The 19091-nt window shown below is 43.9% G+C and overlaps 1 protein-coding gene across 1 annotated transcript in view; it reads left to right on the top strand.

The window, feature by feature from the left end:
- The window catches only part of TSKS (testis specific serine kinase substrate), a 30402-nt gene extending 11311 nt beyond the window's left edge, over positions 1–19091 (top strand). The window contains exons 4-11 of the mRNA XM_044444717.1: positions 724–807; positions 7465–7548; positions 10471–10805; positions 11048–11233; positions 11649–11807; positions 13615–13750; positions 16675–16799; positions 18895–19091. Of these exons, the coding sequence (XP_044300652.1) occupies positions 724–807; positions 7465–7548; positions 10471–10805; positions 11048–11233; positions 11649–11807; positions 13615–13750; positions 16675–16799; positions 18895–19072 (1287 nt within the window). The 3' untranslated portion in view covers positions 19073–19091. The remainder of the gene's footprint in view (positions 1–723; positions 808–7464; positions 7549–10470; positions 10806–11047; positions 11234–11648; positions 11808–13614; positions 13751–16674; positions 16800–18894) is intronic.

Genomic DNA, 19091 nt, shown 5'->3' with positions numbered 1-19091 from the left:
ATAATTTCAAATGTTTTATAGATTTTTGTGTAGGCTTGCTTGGATTTGCCACTTTTTCAATTATGTTAATCTTGTTTCAATTATGTTAATCACTTTTTCAGTGATGTTAATCTTGCTTAGACGGAAAGGGGGCGGGGGGGCGGGGGCGGACAACAACACATGCCTCCAGTCTAAACATGCCACTAGCTGAGGTTCTATGTAAGGGGAGCTGCTAGAACAGTGGTGGGAACCTCTTTAAGCCGAAGGGCTGAATTTAAAATCTGAAAAGCACTCTGCAGCACATTCCAGTGATGGATGTAGCCAATCACAAAAGAATTCAGGGCCAAAATTCCAAAAATAAGAACTTATTGTAGTTTAAAGCTCTTACTGGTAGCAATTAAGCTTTAGGAGAGAATTTCAACCCTGCAGAATGGAATACAAACTCTTCAAAAGCTAAGAAACCACCAAACTATTGATGACTTGGGAAAGAAGATGGAACTTGAGGGAAGAGGAATGGGGTTACTCTGGGAACACTAGAAGATTGGTATTGAGAGACCAGAAGGTCTGGATTTGGAGGTTTTCCCCTGAGCTAGAGAAACCTTACAATGAACTGAATGTGGAGCTGTTGATTAGATACGCTCCTAACTGATCAGGGCAGTATGGCCTCCTTGCCACATTTACTTGCCTCTGAGATGCCATCCACTGCCTTCTCAACCATTTTCCTCCTGCTCTACCTGTGTGCAGAGTGAGTGCACGGTGCTGTGCGAAAACCTGGAGCGACGCAGGCAGGAGGCAGAGGACCTCGAGGAGTATTGCAGTAAGCTTAAGGTGAGAATGGGAGTGGGATGTGTGGGTGGTGCTAAACCGGTCTAGGAAGCAGCAGCTGTGCCAGCCACCACAGTCATTTCCAGCATTAACAGCATCTTCAGTTTATCACCCCTATAAGGAAAGCCTGATCCTTGTTAGAGAAGTCTGTTTATAACGGTGCTTCCGCAGAAGAAATGGCCTGTAAGATACCTAAATTGTGGACATGGCAGAACTGGAGACCAGCCACTGTCATTTAGTCAAGATCAATGGATACATTTTGGGAGCCTGTATTGAATTATATGGAGCTCAGATCATATTTATTCTGAGAAAGGAAATCATGATAGGCTGCAGTTTGAACAGATGTACTGCTCGCTGAATTATCAAAAGGAGAGCACATTCTCTCTTGCTGTAGCAGAAGGCTTGAGCATAGCATTGTTGGAGGAGACCAAAAATCCATCTAGTACAACATCTTGCTTCCTGCAATGGCACCACCCAGGAAATTCACAACCACTGTTGAACCCCCAATAAATAGTATTTGGTCACAAATTCTTTCTATACTGAAGTAAACAAATTTGTGAGAGTTAAGGTTATTGGTTATTTTATTTTATATGTTGCCTTTTTTCCTCCAAGGAACCCATGGTGGTCTACATGATTCTCCTCCTCTGTATTAAATCCTCACAAGAACCCTGTGAGGTAGGTTAGGGTAAGAGTCAACAAGTTGCCCAAAGTCACACAGTGAGCTTTAGGACCAAGTGGGAACAAGAACACAGATCATTAGAGTTCCAGTCCAAAACTCCAGTATCAGAGACAGTACATCTCTGTATGTCAGATGCTGGGGAACATGGACAGGATGGTGCTGTTGCACTCATGTCCTGTTTCCAGGCTTCTCATAGTGGTTGGCCACAGTATAAACACAGTGTTGGACTAAGCAGGCCTTCCAGCAGGTGGTCTTCAGAGCAGTTCTTACGTTCTTATGGATATTCTGTGCAGTCATCATGATTAATAGCCACTGAACACTTTAAACCTTAAACAAACAAAAACTCCCCCTGAGATTAGATATCCTAAGAGCTCAAGGCAGAATCTTTTGTAGTAGCCACAGTGTAGTAGCTCAGAAACACAGTTCAGTGTTAATGCCATAGAATTCCATAAAAGTCTAATAAACAATAGTATTCTATGCAAGTAAGAAGAGCCCTGCTGAATCACACCAAAAGCGCACTTAGTTCAACTTCATGTTTTCCACAGTGGCCAAACAGATGCCTCAGTGGGAAGCACAAAAGCAAGAAAAGAGGGCAACAGCATCCCACTCATTCTTACACTGCTGCTGCCCAACAACTGGTACTCAGAGGTATATGCCTGTGATCCTGGAGATCACATAGAGCTGCCAATGGCCATTGCCTCTGATGGCCTCCATGAATTTGTTCAGTCCCACTTTTAAGCCATCTAAGCTGGTGACCCATCACCACAACTTGCAGTAGGGTATTCCATAAATGAATTAGGTCCTATTTATTTATTATATTTATATTCCACTTTTTTCCAACAAACTCAAAGCAGCTTACAGAATTCTCCTCCTCCTGGTTAATCTTATCCCCACAACAACAACCTGTGAGGTAGGTTGGGCTGAGAGTCTGTGACTGCCCAAAGTCACTCGATGATCCCAAATTTTAACATCATGGGAGAGGCTGAAAAAATTATTTAGAACTGTTTTCTTCATGCTGTTTGTAATTTTTATTTTTTGTATACATTTGCATTGCAATAGCTGAGGGAACTCTTGGCCTTCAAGTAGTTGTCTAGTTCCATTCCCCATCAGCCTTAGTTGGCAAGGGCTGAGATAATGGGAGTTGCATTCCCACCACATCTGGAGGGCTTTGTTGTCTTATTCCCTAAATTTAAAAGTCTCAAATGCTTTGGCTTTCTCTTTGCAGGAAATGTGTTTGATTGTTTTAGCTGTCCTTTCTGAGATGGGATGATTAGAACAGTACACAGTATTCCAAACAGTGACTATATCGATGTGTTTTTCATTCATTCAAAGATGTATATCCCACCCAGATTTTCAGGGCACTCTGACCCTACAAGGCAGTTTACATAAAGTTTTAAAGCAGATAAAAATAACTACAATTACAGTTTAACCATACTTAAAGGCACTCACTTAAAATCAAGAGCAGCTGCAGTTCTTCAAGTACAGCACATAAATGAATCACACACACACACATTTACTGGAGTAAAATGTCTCCAGAGTTTTCTTTAAAACCAAATGAGACATATATATTTCCAGAGGGGGGGTGGTTACTGGTGTGGGGGGAGTTCCTAAGGTGTGAGGCCATTACTCTGAATTTTTAATGTCTATCCTATGTTTGGTTATCCTCTTTGAAAGCCGCCCCAATGCTTTCTGCGATGGGGGCGGCATAAAAATGCTTTAAATAAAAAATAAATACTGAAAAGACATTGTTTTTGGTACCTGTCAATCTGCCCAGGGTGCAGGGTCTCAGAGGCAAGGGGTTTCTATAAAGTTATTATGATACTAGCAGTTTTACTTTCAGTCCCTTTCCCTAATAATCCTTAGTATGACTTTTTCTCAATGATACAGCTTCAGGGTGCCCCCACATCACTCACTAGGCCAATTTATTGGTTGAACAGACCAACCTTCCTCCTTTCTGTTTTGAAATCTAATCTTCCAGTTCTGCTTTTGTGCTGGCCACTTTCATTGTCATTGTTCTGTTTCCTAAACAATGTAATCAGCGAAGGAACTGGTTAAACATTAAAAAAAAGCAAAAGTAGACACTTTGGTTCGTAAGAAAACTCTACAAAATTCTCACTTGGGCAATGTTTTTATTAGGTCCAACTAAAAGGTCCAACTGTAATTAGGTCCAATTACAATAGTATGCAAACTTTTGAGTACTCCAGAACTCCTTTTCAGACTGGATGGGTTTTGTTTTGTTTTTGTTTGTTTGTTTGTTTGTTTAAAGCTGGAATGATGGGAAAAAGGAAGAGCAAGGAAGTGGCCAAATTTGACCAAATCTTGCATAAGGTTTCCATTTAAACCCATTCTCATGATGGAGATAGGCTAACTTCAGGAATTAGTTTCTCTTAGGTTCTGGAGAGTTCAGAATACAAATAGGATTCTCAGACAAAGAAACAATGACTAACCCACTTTTTGTATAAAATAAAATTAAAAAAAAAATAACTGGCTGGCTGCTACCCAGATGGTTCTCCAGCCTTCAGTGAAACTCACAAGTTTATGGTTAGAAAATTACATTTCCAGTTCAAAAATTTGTTTCCAATAACTTCAGTTAGAGACTTATGCTGCTTTTGACATGGAGCAAGAGAAGATTGACGTGCTGGTGGCTGAGGGGCTGTTTGTGCCAGGGAAGAGAGTGTTACAAAGCAGGTTATTTATTTATTTTATTTAAACCATTTTTATGCCGCCCCATTCGCAAAAAACCTTGGGGCAGCTTACAACAATAATAAATAAACATAAATAAACAATTTGTACAATTAGAGTTAAAAAAACCGGAAGCATCTCGGCATATACCTAAAAATCCCATAAGTACAATTCATTAGTTAACAATTAAATAACTTTTAAATAAAAAGGTATTGGCCTGGCGCCGAAAAACAAATAACGATGGTGCCAGGCGGACCTCTCTGGGGAGTGCATTCCATAGGTGGGGTGCCACCGCAGAGAAGGCCTCCTTTGGGTACTCACCCTCCTAGTGGTGGTTGGACAGGTGGATGAGGACTGAGTAATTGTGGACCTGAGCTGGGTTAAGATATGTTGTTAATGCCCACCCCCCTGGGGCCCAAATTCCATGTACAAAAGCCAATTGGACTAGCAATTGAACCTAACTTCAGCAATGGCACAGGGGCAGCAGGCTAATTTAGGGAGCACAGACTCATGGCAGGTACAGCTCCATTCCCAGAATGGCTGCCCACTGCTCTCTGCCTCCCAGTGTCTGTAAAAGTAGGGCCAGGCCTGCTTTGGAAGATTCACTCTGCCTACCCTACCCACTCTGCCTGTCATGGGGGTAAAATGGGGTAGCCTGTATGCATCATCCTAAACTCCTTGGAAGAAGGATTGCAAACATGAAATCATAATTATTTTATTGATTTTATCACTATCCCATGTTTTCTCATAAAGATCCCAGGGTTGCCAACAACCTATATGAAACATAGGTTTCATAAACATAAACACATAAACAGCATTGAAATTGTGATTCTAAAATCATGGCTATAATAAATGTACATTCGCCATGTTTTCAATTGAGGAAAAAGTGAAGGAGTAACAACACTGAGAAGCCATTCTTCATGAGTACAAAACACCAACAGAAGCTTTGACAGAGGAGGTTCTAATTTGTCATCTCTGCCACTCAGGGCCAGCCCAAGACAATTTGCTTCCTGAGGCTGAGGAGCCAAGGGTGCTGCGCCTATCAAGTGAGGTATATAGTATCCAAAGGCAGCTTCCTGAAAATCTAATTATAAGACTTACAAATTAGTGACAATTTGCTGCCTTTTTGCAACACCCAAATCCCCACCTCCACCCCAGGCAGTCACCTCACTTTACCTAATGATAGGCATGGCCAGACTGGAGCGGTTCACTGCAAAGAAAAAAGTGGGGAACCTAGGGTGTGGGGAAAAAAACCAGAGGCATTTGGCAGAGACACTTTGACTTCTAATTTGTATGTGCTGTGTGTGAGTTAAGATATAAGATATGGGAACAGATCCAGTAATGCACACTCCTGTGTATGGTGTACAAAGAAAACTCCTTCTTTACTCAGCTTTTCCTGGTGTGTCTCAGACACTGAGACATTCATGCACAAGAAATAACATTCTTAAAGCATTACTTGTCTAAAATCCAAAACCATAGGCCCAGACTGTGCAGTCCACTCCTCGATTCTTAAAAACAAATTAGATATAGTCAAAAATATCTGAGCCTACGGGTTTTGGATTCTACATGCCTGATTCTGCTTAATCTTGGAAGCTAAGCAGGATTGGGCCTGGTTGAAATCTGTTGAACCTGCTATGAACTGCCCAGACAGCTTCAACTACAGGCGATATAGAAATGTTACATAATCATAATCCTATATTTGAATGTTATGTCCACACAAATGGACATTTGAGGTGAACAGGTAATTCTGAGTAACCTAAGAGAGAAAGTTCACTGTTGTTCTCCATTCTATGAAGGGATTTGATTCAAGCATATGCTCTGGCCAAAAGCAAATGGTTTTCCTCAAACCTCCCACTGGAGTGCAAAGGATTAAAAGGCCCTTGGTCAGTCCCTCATGGCCAAAGCAAATGTTACTTTGTAGCTTTCCTGAGTGGATACAGAGCTTTATCCAAATCTTAAAATCACTTCACCACATGCCAGGGCACAAATCTGAACTGGGCCTACGTTGCTTACCCTAGAGTGAAAAATGTGCAGTGTGTGGAGACATTCTGGAAGAAATTAATGTCCAATTTGGCCCTCAGCTTGTGTGAGAGAAAGTAACTGAGATTCTTAATGTCTGGGAGTGTCCTGAGACTGAAAGCTATTTGGGGTGCCGGACTCAACAGCTGCTTGTCCCTTAAGTAGCTCAAGTTCAAATCTCCATTCATCCAAGAAACTTGCTGGTTAACCTAGATCCAGGTAACCTTGGAGTTTGTCAGTGTTACAGCTTAAAGATGCTCCCTGATCAGTCACTGGGCTACTTCGTGCTGGAAGAGGCAAGTCTCCCTTCTTCCTGTTAGCTCTCCAACTAACCTACTAGACAGGCTATTTGTAAGAAATGGAGAATAGCAGTATAATGAATTAACTGTTCAAGGCCTCCGTAGACTTGATTGTTATGATTCTGTTTGTAAGCAAATTAAAGCCAGCCTTGCAGAACTCAGACATTAAATTAGAGCTTCTTGCAAGATCATAGTTTATTTACAAGCACATTAAACAGGACTCGGCAAATGATGCCAGGGAGCTCGGATCAGATTAGGCAGGAGAATTTACAAATGAAACGCAACCATAAAACATGAATACTTTCATCATAGACTTACTGAGATGATCTGGGGTGACTACAAACATTTTGAATAGCTTGCCTGGTTTATTCCAAGCACTAGGACTATGAGTGGGAGTTTAGTGAGTGTGGGGAGGGGAGTGGGGGGAGGAGAAAGTTGAGCTAAATCTTTCAGATTTGCAGAAATTGTCAAGGAGATATAGGTGGTGGAATGACATCCATCTGAGTGAGTTGGCAAGAAATGGGCTGAAGCAGGCAGGAGCACTGCAAGGCCGTTTGTGTTTGTTTCCATGGCTGCAGGAGAGCTGCCAGAGGCCTAAGACATATGGAAATTCTTCCTTTCTTTTAATTAGATGTTCAGAGGTCGAAAGTACCATTTAAAAAAGAGGTAGAAGGCAAAAGGAAGAGCATTTTCAGGTGCCTCTTCTTGGGAGGGCTCTTTTGGAACAAGGGGAGCAGAGGGCCAAATGAAGACTGACTCCATTCTCTTCCTTTTTGCTGGCCTGTCTTTGAATCCAAGTGTAAATAAGGAAACAAAAAAGCAAAAAAAACCAACACAATGATTTTTGGCCCCTGAAGAAGAGAACTTCCAAAATGCCTAGGGCAACAATAAAACTTATTTCACTAGTGCTTGGTACTTTTTATTATTATTTTTAATGTTCTTTCCCTTTCTGCCTCTGCATCCCTGTAACTTCTCCCTTAGGAGAGCTGCCGGAAGGTAACAAAATCAGTTGAGGATGCTGAAGTTAAGACCAATGTGCTCAAGAAAAACTCGGTACTCCTGGAAGTAAGAGAGGGATAAAGTTTGGGGCTGGAAGGAACATGGTGGTAAAGAGATGTGTTGTTGCATGGCACGTTCATATAAATGCATAAACTGCTACTTTTATGGCAACCCATGTGTTAAACTCTCCCAGAGGTTATTGGGGAGGTTGAGCGGGGATCACTTCCACTTTTATTCAGTAACGTATGATTGACTTGTAGATTGTGGAGTATGATGAATCCAGCAATAAACCATGGTTAACCCAACAGCAAGGAACTCAACATGAGTTAATTGCTGGGTTTTATAGCCCCTAAACAACCCAGCACTCCAGGTTCACACATCATGCTCCACAACCTACTAATAAGCCAATTTTAGGTTGTTGATTAAAAGCAGGAGTGGAGTATGTGTAGGAGACAGCATGGCTGCTCCTTTGCTTATCCACAACAGGCCATAGGTTATTTAACCCATGGGAGCTCATTACAAGCAAACCAGGCAAGAAACTAACTGCAAGTGGGAATGTCAGGAGGCCACTTGAAGAGGGCAGATTAGTGCCGAACTGATTGAGAGAAATTAGCTTTATAATACAGCCTGGAATTTTGCATGATCACAGCTGAGGAACATGCAGTACAAAGTATTTGTAGCTTAGACAGAAGGCAGAGAATCCTTTTAAAAATATAGTTTCTAGACCCCTGGTGGCAAAATAAAATCAGTACACTTTCCCTCTCCACATTTCAATGATCAGAGTGACTGGGCTGAGAAGAGCTTCTTAATTATTAGCTTTCCTAATATCTCTGCCTTTCTAGACCCAGCCATCTTCATTCTGCCATGGGCTTCGGTTACTGATCAAAACTCCTCTCATTTTTTGCAAAGTCCCAGTCCTGTAATCCTAACAGAAATGAATTACATAAAGTGTGCTGATGAAGTAAGTTCATGGAGGTTTGCCCAAGTGGTACAAATACAATTTATTCCAGACACCAAGTGTGAAAATGGATGTAATACCACAGTGGAGCTGAGTCAGAGGGTGAGCCTGGCTTCCGCTAGGCCTTGTTCACTGACCCACAGGCTGATAAATAGCTCAAACGGTCAATCTTGCCCCCAGCCCTGCAACGCTATGTTTCTGGCAGGGTATCTTCATGTCCCTTTCTCTTTAAAGTGCTGCATGTACATTTATCCATTTCTGCATCCAGTAGGGGATTGTCATGCTGCCATCACAGACAATCGGGGCCTTGTACTCTTTGCTTTTGGTGCATACTCACAGAACTGCCCTCATCCCCCTGAGATAAACTCTGGAGAGGAAAATATGTGTTTGAACTGAATATGACTGCTTCCAAGCTAGTCCACTTGCTGTATGCATAACATACTTTTCTGCAATGTTAGAAATTTCTGATAAAGAACATGTGGGTTTTCAGGGCAAAATTACATAGGTGCACACACATGTATAGTACTAGTCAACTTTGGATAGTATTTTAGGGCCAAACTAGGCAGCATGTTAAATATAGCTATAGATTAAGTCTTGTTAGTTTTTGTTATGTAAATAGCAGCTGCAGTGGGGTATGTGATCAGAACTGAGACTGCACAGAGGAATTTCACCACACCACCCCCACTCCAGTATGGCCAGCTTAATGGAAATCCCACCCCACCCCATAGTGAGAGGCTACAGGATCACCTGCTGGCCCTGTAGACTAGCCTTCCCAAGTTCATTGGCCAAGTTATCTGGGCACAATGGGAGTTGTAGTTCAGCACATCTGGAGAGCATCCTATTAGGGAAGCCTACTGCAGACAAAGACGGTGAGGGTGCCGAGCAGAGAGCAAGACACCTGGTAATTAATCATCATGGTTCATTTGTTCTGGACAGGATTGTCCTCCCTTCAACACAGGCTTGGAGAGCTCATGTCCCTACAGATATTATGGACTATGATTCTAAACATCCTTGACCAGACTGACTGATGGGAGTAGGAGTCTAACAACAACTGAAGGGCCACAAGTTCCTTACCCCTGTTCTAAAAGATCAGATCTGCAGTCGGGGTGTTGATAGACCTAGAACTGACCGTCTAAGCAGCATCCATGGCACACAGTGGCTTCTACCAGCTATGACATCACCACACAGCCAGAGAAAGCCCATCCAGACTTAATAATGCTCTGACCATCTCCATATTAATCTATTACAAAGTGTTATATATGGGACTGCCTCTGAAGGCTTCGTCCATCATGTAATGGATGGATGTAAAACTTCCATCAATATAAAAATGCAGCTGCTATGCTATTAGCTGGGATCGGCCACAAGGACTAGATCTCACTGTTTGAATGACTGCAGTGGCTACCACTTGTTCTGAGCACCATTCAAAGTGCCAGTGTCATTTTAAAGCCCTAACCTGCTTGCAGCCTACTAGACCATTAGTGTCATCTGTAACTCTTAAGCAAGTGGTGACTGGGATGAGAGTTGCCTCAGCTGTGGTCATGCGGTTATACAGATTGCCTTTTCCAGGGAAACTTACCTACTGCCAAAGTTGATGCCAGAAGATGCCAGAAGATTACCTCAGGCGTCCCAGCATGTCACTGTAGCTGGCTTTAACTTCAGTTGTTCTTTTGGTTCCGTTGGATTTTACTGCTGTTGTGCTTTCTTGCTTTGTGTGGATTTCTAATAGTTGGATTATGCCCGCCTCTTTATTTGGTGTTATTTTAATAACATGACTTACCCTCACATGTTCTAAAACTAAAGGGTGGCATGGAAGCACATCAAATAAAAATCAAATAATACTTTTAATATGTATTATCATTGGTATTGGTATTTTTATTATATATGCTGTCTTGAGAACTTTGGCTATAAGGCAACTCATCAATTGAATGAATGAATGAATGAATGAATGAATGAATGAATGAATGGACAAATACATAAGCAATCACACACATCTCTCTCTCCTCTGTCCATCCCCTTGCTGCTTCCATCAGGAGAAACTACGATTCTTGCAGCGACAGGTCCAGGCAGAAGACCTCGGTCGCCAGGAGCGTGAATGGCAAGAGCTGGAGCAGCGCATGGCAACAGGGGTCTCCAAACATCTACTGGAACTTGTAGGCAACACAGCAGCAGCTGGCCCCAAGCCCCTGAGCAACGAAGAGGGTGAACTGCAACGGTCCACTGCTGCCATCCTGGCATCCATCAACAACCTGCGCGTGGCACTGGAGAGTGGGCATCTGCGGGCAGGCCCTGGGGATGAGGTGGGCGCTGATGGAAAGCCAGCTACAACCTACACCTCGGTTTGGGTCCCTCTACTGGAAGAGATCAGGTATTGTGGGGATGGAGTGGGAGTAGTAAAGGCAGGGTCTGGTTAGAGCAGGGGTGAGCAACCTGTGACCCTCCAGATTTTTGCCCTGCAGCTGTCCTTACCCCTCATCATTGGCTATGTTGGTGAGGGCCCATGGAGCCGCAGTCCAACAACAGTGAGAGGGCCACAAGCTGCCCAGCTGTGGGTTAAGAAGCCGCACGTTCCACCTCCTGACATGGCCGCCTGTTTCCACTGCCACTTAGGAAATGTGTGCAAGAGCTGGCGGGGCGATCTCAGCGGGATGGGCTGACCCAGAAGGAGGTGCTACGATTGCTGGCCCAGCTGGGTGTGCGTCTGGAGGGAGCGCTTCCGCAGTGGGAGAGGACACACATGGAACACAGCCAGGTGCTCCGTCTGCTGCGAGAGGAATTGGACGAGGTCTCTGCTACGTACGTGTCTCTCCCACAAATAGGTTTCTCCTTTCTTGAAAGCTTGTCCTCCTCCAGTGGCCAGAACTGCCTATTCTGTGCCTGTAGAATCCAGGGAACAAAAAGGCCAACTTAGGAGCGGGTGGTGGCAAGAAACAACTGGAGCAAAAATTCAAATGTTAAATTCAGAAAATCCAAGGGGTCATTTGAACCTTTGCTTGGAAGCAAGCAAGTCAAAGCAGAGAAGATGATATGTTTGTGTTTGCCTACTTCCTGGACGATGGGCATCGCAAAACAAGGTGCTTGGTTGCCCCAGTCTTAGCAACACTACAATTTACACAGTGTGCAAAGTTGCACTTTTAATGTACTGCATTTGGAAATTGTGGAGGTAATCGTGCTTAAGGTCAACTGCCTGTTACCTTCCTTCCCATTCCAGGGCAAAGCGAACGTCGGTGTCCCTCACTCAGCTCCGTGCTGACTTGGATGGGCTGTGGCAAGTGAAACCTCTCTTGGAAGATGTCTCCCGGCACCTCTCAGCATTCAAGGCCTTGGAGACATCTGAAAGACTCCCTGCCAGCTGCGCCAGATGTTCCAGGTGCCCCTTCAGACACAACAGGGCATATGTGTGTCATGGTCAAGGAAGTATACACCAACCTGGGGCAAGGAGGCCAAGACTAAGCCAAATGAGGGCAGAGGCAAGGAGTCTGAGGGCTACTTTGCACAGGCATTTCACCCCAATAGTTCAATATACAAGATATTCCCCTAAGCCATTGTGCTAATGCTATTTTCCCCTCAATATTCTGTTTCCTAAAATACTGTTATGACAGGTTTTGTAGGGCTTGCAGTTTGCATGAGCTACAAAGATGTGTAATTCATCCTAGCAGTATTATAACTCTTACTGTTAGCAATGGCTTTATAGTTACATAGTTGTAGAACGTATTTTGCAACGTTTTCCCCAATTTCTTTCCTTTGTCATGTCTTTCTCCTTTTAGTCCCTACTCTTTCCTTGCAACGATCTTTATGAGTTTGTGAAAAGGAAAGAACAAGCACCCAAAATGGCATCATGAACTTCTCCCCTCCCGAGTCCCTTCATTTTTATCTCATTTCTGGGTTGGTTTGTGTTTTTGGTATATGACTATTTTTGGCTGTGCATGTATACAGCTGCAAAGCTGTGAATTACCACATAATTTATTTTTAAACCTCCATTGCTGCATACCATCCAAGGTGCCCATACAGTCAGTGGATGAGAGTGCGGGGAACTAAGATGGCAGCATACTCCTCATTTGTGTGTGGTGGTGTGTTGCATTATAAACAATAGATGCTGTGCTGTGTTCATCAGTATTTATTAGTATGTCCCCTCAGAGCAACAACTGTATTTCAGAAAATGTCAGTAGAAGAGTACCTTGTCCGCAAAAGGAGTTCTAGTATAGATCCTCCCTGGGTGGTGGAAGGGTTTAGTTTCTCTGATTTCAAGTCCATTGCAAAGCTATTCTAATGATACGCCAGTGGCAAACTGTTACAAACAGGGAAAAAAGTGCTCACACAAGCAGCATGCACAAGTCAGCATTCTAAAGTCAGAGCTGCAAGCACAATCAAGATTGTTCCTCTCCTCTTCCATGAACTGGTATATCTTTGCAATTTTCCAGTTCACAGAAGAGAAGGGGTGATATTACTTGAGCAAATAGACTATTCACATGATTGGTTATTCTTGTTCAAGTTGCCAGAACAGACTTGCAGTTCTGAAAAAAAGAATCCAGTATGTGGTATAAAGTTTGGATTTCTGAGACTGCTTTCATTTAAGAAAAGAATTATATAGCTAGTCTTCACTGAACTGGCATGTGTGTTTACAAGAATAAGAACCACATGGTCTGACGTGGTGTAATACTTTTCTCTTGTGCCTTCCTGGTTCTATTCCACAGATGCCTCATTAGAGCCAGATTTAGTCACACTTGAAGTAGAGCCATTAAAATCAATGTGACTTCATGAGTGTAAGTTACTCATGACTAATTCAAGCCCTACTGATTGAAATGGCTCCACTCTTTATTAGTATTAACATTTTGATCTAATTCTTTAGCTACATCCTATTTATCATGCCTTATCTCCTCCTAATTAACCATTCCCCCTTTCCTCATTCCCCAAAATACTTCAAAAGCTCAGTTATTGGTTTTATATTAATACTATGTGAGGCTGTTTTCTGTGTGCAAAATGATCACATTATCTTAGACGTAATGGATTTGCCCCTCTCGCTTTCATTGCAGAAAACCTACATATCTGTGAAGATTTCCTTAATATCATAATTTACCCCCCATCCCTTTTTCTTATCAAATCAGATAAAGAAGTCATGAGTGTCTGACTGTTTCTGTATCTCCTCTTCCTTCTCTCTACCCCATTACTGGCCACAGCTATAGCTTTGTGAACACAGATGCACTGCGACAGATGGTGGAGCATGCTGTGGCGCCCATCCTGGAGGAACTGAAGCAGAGGGCCCCACCCCCAGGCACGTGCCCCAGCTGCCAGCGCTTACAGAAGAAGATAATGGTACCGTGAGGCACAGAGTACGCCAACCCCGGAGCCCCCTGCCCTGCAATAAAAAGATTCCAGAGCACAGCCTCCCTAGAGCATCCTTCTGGCCCTGAGCCTCAACGATCTGGGTTCAGGTCCTGCCTAAGCTGTGGATTCTGGAAACTGCCATAGATGGAGTCAAGCCACTGGCCCAGCATTGTCTATTCTGTTTGGCTGCAGTCCTCCACAGTTTCAGGGGGGGGGGTCTCTCCCATCACCAGCTGGCTTTAACTGGACATGTTGGGAACTGAGGCTGGGAGCTTCTGCATGTAAAGCAGGTGTTCTGCCACTGAGCTCCCTGGCATAGTCTCTGCCTACAGCCTCATCTGGAAGCACTCACTGACATTGCTCTCTCCTGTTTGCTTCCATTTCCCTGGGAATAATAATGACCCTGTCTAACAGGAAGGATGTTGGGGTTGGGTAATGAAATAAATGAAAAATGCGAACAGTTTGCCTTTTAACCTTCCTGGATCTGTGGATCATTATAAATGCATTGCTTTGCAACAGGGGCAGGGGTGAGGGAAGGTATTTAAAAGATATTGAATTACCTAGCCCTGCCTTTTCCTTGTAATTTTATTCCATGTGTGCATTTTTATGTTTCTGAATGACAGAATGTGGCGCTTCTGTGTAGCAGGCTGTTTGTATGAATATGCAAATGTGTCTCCTCCAGATTTCACCCCCTTCTCTTATCGTAAAGCTTGGTTTCTGAAATGTTTAGGCTACAGTCCAGTATATTAACTTGAAGACAATGAGACCAGGCATGCATAGGATTGCACCAAGACTGCTATGTTTTGTCCCATTCATCAAGATGACTTTTGTGCAGCATGGAGGCGGCTGCAGCTTAAAAAAATCTTACACTCTGGGGCTTACTGTTAGTATACCTTAGATGCCGTGTCTAGATTGGGGTGGGTGCTAAGAGAAAATCAGCTCCAGCAGCAGGAACCACGCAGTTGAAATGTCCAAGTGCAGAAGGGGAGCCACAGGAGCGCGGATACGGGAGGCACTAATTTCGATCTGTCCTGGGCCTTGTAGCTTAACAGGTAGCATTTCGCAGTTGCTTCTCCAGCCCAGCCTGTGAGCACTGAGGAATCCAGACAAAGCTTGATGATGATGATGATAAGATAAAGCCTCCTTCTGGCAAGTCTGCTGTTAAAGCACAATCACCTCCATGTCTGCTAAGCAAAGCCTCTGCAGTAATTTATTGATGCCTTATTCCAAATAGTTAAGTATATTCTAGAAAGGAAGGAAGCTGTTTATACAGAGTCAAACCACTGATCCTTCTAGGGCATCAATATTGCCTATACCAGTCTTCTCTGACCCTCCAGATGTGTTGGGCCGCAGCTCCTATGCAGCCCAGCCCGCATGGCCAGCAGGATTTGTGATCCAACACATCTGAAGGCCACTAGAATGAGGAAGCCCAGCCTGCATGGAGTTGCAACAGCTCTTTAGAGTTTCAGACAGGAGGTACCCTCAGACATTGTTAGCTGTCAGGGCTTAAACAAGAGCCTTGCTTTGCTTGCACACGAGGGCTTGAATCTATATTAAAGAACATCCCTTCCACCCAGTTTCCTGGCCTATAATTGCCAACAGTTTTCATGTGGCTCCTCTTTGGCAGGCACACATTCCTCTGCCTTCCAGGAGACTACTGAGTCCTGCTTCACCCCTAATTCTGGTGCTTTGGTTGCCATGGTTGCCTCACCATTTTGCTAGTCCCTTGTGTATTAAGCACACCCACACAGTCTCCCCTTAAATAACCTAAACCATATGTGAGCAGTACTTTACTCAAGCAGGTACCTGCCAAAGACATGTCATACAATTTAGGTTTCCAGCAGCCAATATATGCCTGACAGGAAAACAACTGAAGCAGGCTTTAAAATAGTAGACCAGCCCAGACGGCCAGTGACTGCCATTGCCTCCTGCTGCGCTAGCAATCCTGTGCTGGAACTGCTAAAATAGTAGCTTTTAGTGCTTGCATTCTTTGGGCCAGCAGACCCTGGTAAATCACCTGGTAGCCTAGGTCATCTTCAGCACTATACCTATACTACTCCCAGCATCTCCCATTAACTGGGGCCTAGCCACCGTTTCCTTCTGATGCTGCATTTGCACAGCCACCAGAGAGAAGTGTGCAGGGATACCACTGAAGCAGCAGCATCTCAGCTGAATGCATGCTGTGATCTCTCCATAATCTCAAGTAGAACCTTGTGCATTCATATCCCCAGTGCATGTGTAGAAGCCTTGCAGCCCACTCTGCAGGTCCCTTGGAGGCTGCGTGGGTGAGAACCCTGCCCTACCACAATGCCCTCTGTTTCTGCTGTCACTAGTTCTAGCAGTTCCAGTTCTCGGCTCGTGTAGCTTGTTTCCCAGCAGCAATGCTTATCCCAGCATCAAGATGAGCTGTTCACCTCTTGCTTGGCAGCCTGGGGAGCAAGGCTTTAACCTGACCATTACAGCAACTGGGATCATGGAAAGGGGACATGTTTAAAGCCTCACGCCAGCGATTTTGTGTCTATATGAAAGAAACAGACAGAAGGTCTTATGAGAGTGAATGAAAGGTCAGGTTATGAGAGTGAATGCGAGTGAAAGGTCTTATGTGAATGTGTGAGTCCTGACACATAAGAGTCCTGATCCCAACCACTTATGTAGCCCACATGTGTGGGTTACTCTTCTTTCTAAACCCCAGAAGTTGTCCATTGACTGCCCTGGTGCCAAAAATGCTTTATGCTGATCTTCCTTGCCAAAGTGATAGCAGAAATTAATGATCACGACTGCAAACACAACTCTCTTAAACTGCTTAAATTGTCTGTGCTGCATTCCTACTCCTCCCCAGTTGGGTGATGTGCTCTGTAGTCCTTCCTTCTCTCTCTCTTTTTATCCCGATTGCTCCAATCACCGGGAGGCAGGATCTGGAACAGTCGGCCTTGGATACTCATGCACGAGCAGAGGCGCTAAGTTCGAATGTACGCTTGGCCCAGGATGAGGCTTTGAGAGCCAAGAACTATCTGGAGCGGGCAAGGATCAATACAGAGTGAGTAAACATGAAAACATCCACCAGTGTCACCTTCCTTGCCCTGCCCATTCCATAGGTCCATGAAAGATTCTTAGGAACGAGTTCTCTGTCCCTGGAACCAAACCTTTTAAAAAACCATACCACCCCCATAATTAAACTGATGCAAAGGGTAGCTGTATTAACTAGGGCTGTCACCAGATTAAAGACATCTGAATAGATGGCTTGGGACCACAATACCTGTTGGGAGTGCCCTCTCCCATCCCTGATCTACCTGGACACTACACTCAACCTCAAGGCCTTCCTCCAGGTGCTAAACCCTTGAGAAGTTCGGTGGGTGGTGACACCCCCCCCCCCCACCACCTCTGGAACAGCCTCTCTGCTGTGGCCCACCTGGCACCAAAATTGCTATCTTTTTGGCACCAGGTTAAGGCAGTCCTCTTTGTGGAGACCTTTAAAGATCTCCCTGGTCACCCAGAAGCCTGATGGGTTTACCCAGGTGCCTTTTCCCTTTCTTCTTGGCTAGCTCTTTTTTATTGTATTTTAATGCATTTTAATGTTATTTTAATTAACTTTTAAAATGTTTTAAATGCTGTTTTATGTTTTATATTTTATTGTTTTTATATCCTTTTGTGAACCACCCAGAGTGCTTCAGCTACGGGTGGTATAGAATTGTAATAATAATAGATTAAAGCTCATGAGAGCTTTAAAATGATTGATCCCAAAGTTAGGAGAAAGCAGGTCCCCAGAGATTTTGGACCTCAACTCACAGAAATCCCTTGGCACTATGGCCCAAATTCAGGAACACTAGGAAATGAAGTCCAGAACTTTTGGAGACCTACTTTCTGTCCAGCTCTGAATTAGCTGACCTCTGAGGTTCCATCCACAGCTATGATTCTAAAACCCCAATAAGTAAAACAGTTAAGTTTGAGCTGAGGAGAAACAAAGTCAGAAAAAAAATGGTCAAACCTCCAAAATCACATGATGAAAAGGGGAGATGAAGTCCCATAATGAAAAAATTGAGTTTTATTCCTCAGAGTTACTCAGTGTATTTTGGCCTTGAAAAAATGATGCTACCAAGATTAAATTCTGTGACTTGCCACAGAATTTAATCTTGGAGACATCTTTTTTTCCGGAGATCTCTGCAGACTGCATTTAAAAATCTTGAAGGCCCAGGAATGATACAGAGCCAAAATGCATTAGGTTACTCCAAGGAATACAACTATTAAAAATAAATCCTGGGACTCTCCTTTTCAGTGAGATGAGGGAAAGCAAAGCTACTTTTCCTTTTCCTTGTATTTTCTTTTAGGGACAATTCTGACTGCAACACTGATGCCTATCCTTTAAGAGCAGGTGGGGTGAGAGTAGGTGTAGCAAGGGAAGAACTGACCCCATCCCTCACTCCACATACGCCGTGGATCTGACAAAAGTACCCACCCCGCAACAAATATTAATTAAAATCACCACCATTCATTTGGTGCCACACTGAGTTTAGCTTTAATATGGTAACAGGAAAGGGACAGTGCAAGTGCTATAGATAGGGAGGCCACGAGAGGACAACTTTAATTGGGGTCAGGAATGGTAAGGCTTTCTGCCAGTTAGGATCCAAGATGGCTGAATGGCAAATTAAGAAAACTTGGGAAGTCTATGGCCCCTGGACAATCCCTGAGGTGCCATGGGATTTTTTGGATTCCAGATCAGAGGCTGGAGACCAGAGCTTTGTTTCCTTTCCCCCTCCCTCTTGGACCTAACCTGGAAAGAACTGAACTGGCTGCTCTCCAATATCAGAAAAGAAATCTCAGAGAGAGGTAATGGGGCAGTTCAGCGGGCAGTTTGGGGAGGAACAACTGGAACAACCAGGAAATGAGATACCCTGAAATCATTCCAGCATCTTTCCTTCCTTCTTCAAATAAATAGCATGAAAAAGCCGATCTCTTTCACCCTGTCTCTTGGATATGCAAAGCAGGAAGTTAGGGAGGTGAAGATCAGCTCTACCACTCCTCCCACTTTGTGATGATACCCGCAAACCCCCCAAGTTTGGGGACTAATGGGCATCCTGAAAGGATTGTGACCTTAAGAGCCTTCTTTCTCATGAGTTATTTCTCCTTCCTTCTAGCAGGGATAAAGCCACCAATCTGGATTATCTTCAGAGCAAGCTGACTTCCCTCCATTCACAGCTCTCCCTCGTCTCCCAGGAAGGAGTGCTCCAGTCCCCAGCAACCTCCATAGCTCCTCCTGGAACTCTCACCAAAAGGAGCTCTTGCCCTGCTGAACTAAATCGTGACCCCCAATAAAAGAGAAAAATGGCCATGA

Source organism: Varanus komodoensis, unplaced genomic scaffold (assembly GCF_004798865.1).
Source record: "Varanus komodoensis strain SLA01 unplaced genomic scaffold, ASM479886v1 scaffold45, whole genome shotgun sequence".
NCBI classification, from domain to species: Eukaryota; Metazoa; Chordata; class Lepidosauria; order Squamata; family Varanidae; genus Varanus; species Varanus komodoensis.
Note: the sequence above shows the minus strand (reverse complement) of the source record. Positions and strands in the feature narration are given on the sequence as shown.